This window comes from Rhincodon typus, chromosome 13 (assembly GCF_021869965.1).
Source record: "Rhincodon typus isolate 14 chromosome 13, sRhiTyp1.1, whole genome shotgun sequence".
Classification (NCBI taxonomy): domain Eukaryota; kingdom Metazoa; phylum Chordata; class Chondrichthyes; order Orectolobiformes; family Rhincodontidae; genus Rhincodon; species Rhincodon typus.
Window position 1 is genome coordinate 18,140,062 of NC_063344.1, and position 7,440 is coordinate 18,147,501.

The 7,440-nt window shown below is 42.5% G+C and overlaps 1 protein-coding gene across 1 annotated transcript in view; it reads right to left on the reverse strand.

Moving 5' to 3' along the window:
• LOC109936066 (organic solute transporter subunit alpha-like) overlaps positions 1–6,416 on the reverse strand; it is a 33,164-nt gene extending 26,748 nt beyond the window's left edge. Inside the window, exon 1 of the mRNA XM_048604538.1 lies at positions 6,385–6,416. Coding sequence (XP_048460495.1) covers positions 6,385–6,416 — 32 coding nt within the window. The remainder of the gene's footprint in view (positions 1–6,384) is intronic.
• Between the last annotated feature and the right edge of the window lie 1,024 nt (positions 6,417–7,440).

The window sequence follows — 7,440 nt, forward strand, 5'->3', positions numbered from 1 at the left end:
CTCGACCCCATATGCACTCCATTGCGAAGGAAAACCAGAAATGAGGTAATCCAGCTCAACAGACCCCAGAGTTTAAAAACCAGGCGGGAAAACACAACAGCGCTTCATTGGAGGCTGCACTGATGATGTTACCCAGCAGGGTAATGAAATGTCTGTGAAACAACGAACCAGCTCGGCGAGCCAACCAACTACAACATCCATAACCCGAGCTACCAATCTACTCTAAAACCTTTTGACCCAGTGATAGTGAAGGAACGGCGATATATTTCCAAGTCAGAATGGTGAGTGGCTTGGAGGGTAACTTGGAGGTGGTGGTGTTCCCATGTGTCTGCTGCCTTAGTCCTTCTTGGTGGAAAGGGTCATGGGTTTGGATGGTGTTGGCTAAGGATCTTTGGTGAATTTCTGCAGTGTATCTTGCAGACAGTATACACTACTGCTACTGAACATCGGTGGTAGAGGAAGTGGATGCTTGTGGATACAGTACCAATCAAGTGGGCTGCTTTGTCCTGGATGGTGTCAAGCTTCTTGAGTGTTGTTGGAGCTGTACTTATCCAGGCAAGTAGGGAATATTCCATCATACACCTGACTTGTGCCTTGTAGATAGTGGACAGGCTCTGGGGTGTCAGGAGGTGAGTTACTCCCTGCAATATTTCTAGCCTCTGACTGGCTCTGTAGCCACTGTGTTTAAATGGAGGATCCAGGTGAGTTTCTGGTCAATGGAAACCTCTAGGACGTTGACAGTGGAGGATTCAGTGATGGTAACATCATTGAATGTCAAGGGGTGGTGATTCGATTGTCTCTTAATAGAGATGGTCATAGCCTGGCATTTGTGTGGCACAAATGTCACTTGTCACTTGTCAGCCAAGCCTGGATATTTTCCAGATCTTGTTGCTTTGCATTGTTAATTTAGGGGTAGTTGCTAACCAAGATATTAGCACAAAACTCCCCAGCTCTTCTTAAAGATAGAAGACAGCATAGGATCATGGACCCTAAGTGGCACATTACATTGGACAGGTGTTGCAACATTGCAGCACTACTCTGGAGCATCAGCCTAGATTTAGGTGCTCAAGTGTCTGGGCTGGGACTTGAACTCAGAAACCTTTGGTTCAGAAGTGGCAGTGGTATCCAATGAGCCGCAGCTGAGGAGGTTGTGAGGTGAGGTACACGTATGGAGTTTTAAGGGTCTCGCCTGGTTGATTTGGAAAGTGTGAACATCATAGCGTAAATTGTCACAGCCTAATTGGAAGGTTTGTGAATGGGGTTCACCGAAATGAACTTGGAGAGGTTTGTGTGAATTAACATGGAGCAGCAGGGATCTGTCAAAGGTTGATCATGGTTGACCAATCAGATACTAATTTTGATGACATAAAAGGCATGGTTGATGTAACAAATGCAGGGGATGTTGTCAACTTGGATTTGAAGGAAACATTTGAACATGTTGCATATGAAAGACTGATTAATGGCATTGAGACTCAGGGAATAGGATGGTCAATAACAAATTGGATCAAAAATTGACTTAAGGACAGAAACCTCAAGTCATTGCTAAGTGGTTGCATTTCAGACTGGATGGTGGTAACTACTGGTGTTCCTCAAGGGTCAGGATCCAGGAATCATCAAAGGCCATTCAATTTACTGTGCCTATTCTGGTCCCCTTAAGGAGTGTTTCCCGTAGTGATTCTCTCCTGCCCTCTCCCCATACCTCTGCACATTCCTCTCTCTAATACGAAAATTATTTCGAAAATGGAGAAAATAATTACAGCACAGAAGGAGGCCACTCTGCCCATCATGTGTGCACCACCTGAAAAAGAAACAAACCAGCCTCAGCCCATTCTCCAGTACTTAGTCCATACTGCTGGAGATTATGGCACTTCAGGTAAATATCCAGAACTTTTTAAATGAGTTGAGGGTTTCTGTCTCTACCATCCTTTCAGACTCTGAGTTCCAGACTCTGACTAGTCTCCACAGGTATCACCATTCCTCATCTCTCCTGTAATCTGTCCACTAACCATTTTAAATCTATAGCCCCCTAGTCACTGTCCTCTTTGCTAATAGGTCATTCCCATCCACTTCACCCAAGCCTCTCATAATATTGTACACCTGAAACAAGCCTCCCGTTAGCCTCCTCAATTCTGAGAAGAACAATCCCAATTTATCTAATCTTCCCTCATAGCAGTATTTTCCAGTCCTGGCAACATCCTTGTAAATCTCTTCTGTCCCCTCACTAATGCAATTGCATTGTTTCAGTACAGAACTGATCAGAGCCGCACACTGTACTCAGGGTATGGACTTACTGATTATTTATGCAGTTCCAGAAAACAAAGGAAAGAATTCAATTTTCTTCAGTCCATCCTGCCATCTACTGGGATATCTGCACATTCACTCCAAGGTTCCTCTCATCGTCTACACCTCTCAATATTGTCTCATTTATTGTGTATCCCTTGGTCTTGCTTAACCTCCGTAAATACATCACTTCACACTTCTCTGGGTTGAATTCCATTTGCCACTTATTTGCCTAGCTGACCAGCCAATTGATATCTTCCTATATTCTCTGGCTTCCCTCTTCACTGTCCACCTTGTGGCCAATTTTTAACATCATTGCAAACCTCTTGATTGTGGTCTCTGCAAAAAATGTCCAAATTCTTAACAAATGGCAAAAAAAACCCAGGAGACCTGGTACTGAGTCCTGCAGAACCTCACTGGAAACATTCTTCCAGTCGCAAAAACATCCACAAATCTTTTGTTTCCTGCCAGTAAGCCAATTTCATATCCAGCTTGCTATGTTCCTTTGGATCCTGTGGGCTTGTATTTCCAATGCTGCTTTTTTTTGCGATATAGGAATATTGGGAAAAATGTCCGATGATACTATACTTGGAGGTGTGACTTAGATGATGATGCCAATTGACTGAGTAGGGCATCAGCTGGCTAGCAGGATGGGCAGACACTGTCAAATTGGAATTTAATACAGAGAAAATGAGAGATGATGCATTTTGGCAAAAGGCAAAGGGAGAGGAAATATAGGCTCAGAGGTGCAGCTCTAAATAGTGTGCAAGGACCCAGAGACCTGAGGGTTCATGTGCATCAATCTTTGGTAGGTCATATTGACAGCACAGTAAGCAAAACATCACCTTAAAGAGTTTTAACTATTTAAATATACTCTTCACTTACTTGCCTTGCATTTTATGTATTTTAATAACTATATCACCATTTTAGGTACTATAACGAAATTCAGAATAAGAAAGGTTGACCAATCAACTTGTTCTTTTCCTTTGTGGTAGAGCAGGACCCAATTCCAAACAGCTCCAATGAAGCTAGCTCTGTCTCTGACTGTCTCTCTTAGGTTTCTCACCCTGCTTGCTGTTACGTTCACTGTTTTCCAATCTGATGCCACCGTCCCCATTTTGAGCAAATGTTGACTCAAAAAAAATTGAAATAACTGTGGATGCTGGAAATCTGAAACAAAAACAGAAATTGCTGGAAAAGCTCAGCAGGACTGGCAGCATCTGTGAAGAGAAATCAGAGTTAACATTTCGGGTCCAGTGATCCTTTTCATAACTGATGGTAACTAGGAAAAGGATGGCTTTTATATAGAAGATAGGGTGGGAGGAGGGGGGAGGAATAAACAATAGGCAGGAATAGAGCACAGAAAGAAAAACAGTTGCATCAACAAAGGAGTGGTTAACGGTAAGTCTGGAATGAATAGCTACCAATGGGGGGCTATTAGTGGTTGTCAATGGGTAGTGTGTGATAGCAGCCCATGTGATGCCCAGGCTTGGTGTGTGGGAGTGGGGAAAGATGTTCAAGCTCTAAAATTGTTGAACTCAATGTTTGAGTTCAGAAGGCTGCAACGTTCCCAAGTGGAAAATAAGGTGCTGTTCTTTCACCTTGTGCTGAGCTTCGCTGGACCACTGCAACAAACCCGAGACAGAGACATTGGCCAGAAGATTGGACCGAATATTAAAAAAAAGGAAAGGAAATGATTAATAAAGAGGGAAAAATTAAAGTACAGTTACAGTACCTTTCCACTAGCCCTACACACCAGTCCTTGTGATCACAAGGGCTACTCCCACACACAACCCATTGTCAGCAACTAAAAGTCCCCATTAGCAGTTAGTCATTCTCCGAGGCTGGTCTTTATCCACTCCTTTGTCAATCCAACTGTTTTTCTCTCTCTTTGAGCTCTATCTCCATCTATCGATTACCACCCCAACCCCACCCTACCTTCTGTTTAAAACCCATCCTTTTCCTAGCTACCATCAGTTCTGAAGAAGGGTCGCTGGACTTGAAAATGTTAACTCTGATTTCTCTCCACAGATGCTGCCAGACCTGCTGAGTTTTCCAGCAATTTCTGTTCTCGCTTGAGGGAATGTTGGATGTTCTTTTTAATTCTCTAATGGGATGTGGGCATCATTGGCTGGCCAGTATTTACTGCCCATCCCTAGTTGCCCTTGAGAAGGTGGTGGTGAGCTGCCTTCCTGAACCGCTGCAGTCCATGGAGTGTAGTGACAAACAAAAACATAATTGTGTAATAATGGATAATGGAAATGGTCTGAAGGTTGGACAGAATATAAGAAAAAAGCAAAGGAAACAATTGCGAAAGAAGGAAAAACTAAAGTTCAGTTACAAGTACGACTGTTTTGGGAGGCAGTTTCAGAATTTTGACCCAGCCATAATGAAAGGGCAATGATATTGTTCCAAATTCCAGTGTTGAGTGACTTGGATAGGCACTTGTTGGACGTGCATTGGTGTTCCCATGTATCTGCTGCCCTTGTCCCTCTAGATGGTCGAAGTCACATATTTAGAAGATACTTTTGGAGGAAGCTTCATAAATTTCTGCAGTGCATTTACATGGGAGTGAATGTTTGTGAATATTATGCCGATTGAGTGAGCTGCTTTGTCCTGGATGCTATCAAACTTCTTGAGTGTTCTTGGAGCTACTGTCATCCAGACAAGTGGGAAACACCAATGCACCAATCCTCTCACTAGCCACTTCTTCCAGGAACTCAAGAATTTGGTCAGGATCCCAGACCTGTCAGCCTACGGCTACAATAATTTAGTCATTGCCACTTTCCTGGTGACTGTAATTATCTTCAGTTCCTCCCTCCTTTCGTTTTTTTTAGTTTGCTGCTATTTCTGTGATGATACTAATATCTTTCCAGTGAAGTCTGATGCAAAATACCCGTAACAGTTCCTCTGCCATATTCTTCTTTTCTACAGGAACAATACTCGCTTTGTTAACTCTTTTATTTCTATCGATAGAAAATCTCACTAAGTGTTATTATATTTCTAGCTAGCTTTCTCTTGTACTCTAATTTCCCCACATTATAAATCATTCAGTCATTCTTTGCTTTATTTTAATATTCTGTCCAATCTTCAAAGCTACCATCTATTTTTGTGTAATGTTATGCTTTCTCTTTGTCACCACACCCCATGAACTGCAATGGTTCAAGAAAATTGCGCATCACCAACTTCTCTTAGGGCTGAGAAGTAAATGGTATGCCTTCATCCTATGCACGAAAATGAAATAAATGAACATTCCAACCTTCTCCTTGATCCCGAGACCAGCTTCCAATCTCCTATCCACGTCATTGCTGGGATATCTGATTTCTACATTTTACCTCTCTGTCTCAAATGTAACAATGTAAGATCATACAAATGATAATAGGTCATTTCGCCTCTCCACCCTGTTTTGCCAAACAGTAAAATCAATTTTTAACTCTACTTTCCAACATTTTAAATTGTATGACATTAGAATTCTTGTCCTCCTTTTCAAATGCTTTTATGGCCTTCTCTATCCTTATTGACTACAGTCCCCTCCAGCCCTCCAAGATCTCTTTGCTCCTCCAATTCCTGCCTCTCATCCAACCCTGATTTTAACTGCTGCACCATCAGCCTGATGTGTCTGGCTCCAGATTTTCCTCCCTAAACACCTCGGACCCTCTCCCTTTTGCTAAGGAGCTCCACAAAATCTGCCGCTTTGACCAGGTCTTTACTCATCTGCCCTATTATCTCTTCACGCATTCAATTTTCTTTGAAAATGAGGTAGCTCAACACGTTTCACCGTGTTAAAGGCCATGTGCAAATTATCGTGATTGTGGTGTGGCTGTTGAACCAAGTTAATAAAACCATCGCCTAAACGTCCATTTCATTGCTGCTTGTGGGATCTTGCTGTGCACTACCAGTCTGCTACATTTCAAAAATTGTACTACATTTCAAGAAGTGCTGCATAGCCTGTGATGTGCAAAAGTTGTGAGAGTTGCTACAGGTCTGCAGCTTTATGGGCTGTGCAGTCAGGGGTCCACACTTTGTACACACAGACTGTTGGCAGGTCACTGATTTAACTGCAAGTTACTGCACACATATGAACAATTTACGTAACTCTGTTACCTGGACACTTCCTCAGGATAAGCGATTCCCATCTTCTTTGCAATGTCGGTATCTCCTGTGTTCCTGTCTCAAGGAGCCTGTGCGTGTGAACTTTGTCACATTCCGTGGGCTCACTATATGCAGCATGTTTACCATGCTGGGTCAGGATTTTACAGAGCATTGAACTCCAGAACTGCCACAGAAATCCATCTCCAACAGTAGCAATATTTTAAACTTTGAACCTTTGACTGTCCAGGTATAAATCTGTCCTTCCCAAAGGGGTACATTCGTTAAGAAGAAAATTAACTCAATTTGGAAATCACCCGTCGCCATGAATATGACGATATACCATTCATCGCTCTCCGTCTACTTCCCATAATCTCCACTAAGAGGGAAATTTATTCTGATAGGTTTGACAGTGTAGAGAGAGCTTTACTCTGTGTCTAGACCTGTGCTGTCCCAGTCCTAGGGACATTTATTGGGGATGGTGTAGAGGGAGTTTTTCTCTGTATCCAGCCCCATGTGGTCCCTGTCTTGGCAGTGTTTAATGGAGATGCAGTAGAGAGAGTTTTACTCTGTATCTAATGCCATGCTGTCCTTATCCTAGGAATGTTTGATGGGGACAGTGTAGAGAGAGTTTTACTCTGTATCTAATGCCATGCTGGAAGTGTTTGATGGGGGTGATTCTGAGGAAGGGTTACTCAACCTGAAACATTAACGCTGATTTCTCTCCACAGATGCTGCCAGCAATTTCTGTTTGTTTTTGATTTACAGCATCCACAGTTCGTTCAGTTTTTATTTAGTATTTCATCAGACTATTGACTCATAAACCTAAAGGTTCTGTAACACATGGAGAAACACAATCCTATTAATCCCGAAACACTCCTTTAAAATTTCCAAAAACACCCCAGTGTGGTGCCCAAAACTGGTATCCAAAATTGTACAGTGAACAGACCAGAAGATTGCTTTCTCTAACATCTTGATGGATTTAATTTGACTTCAACTCCCAATTGTGAAAAACTGAGAACTTCTTCATGAAACTGCCTCCTTAATAGCATTATGGGTCTACCTGCAGCA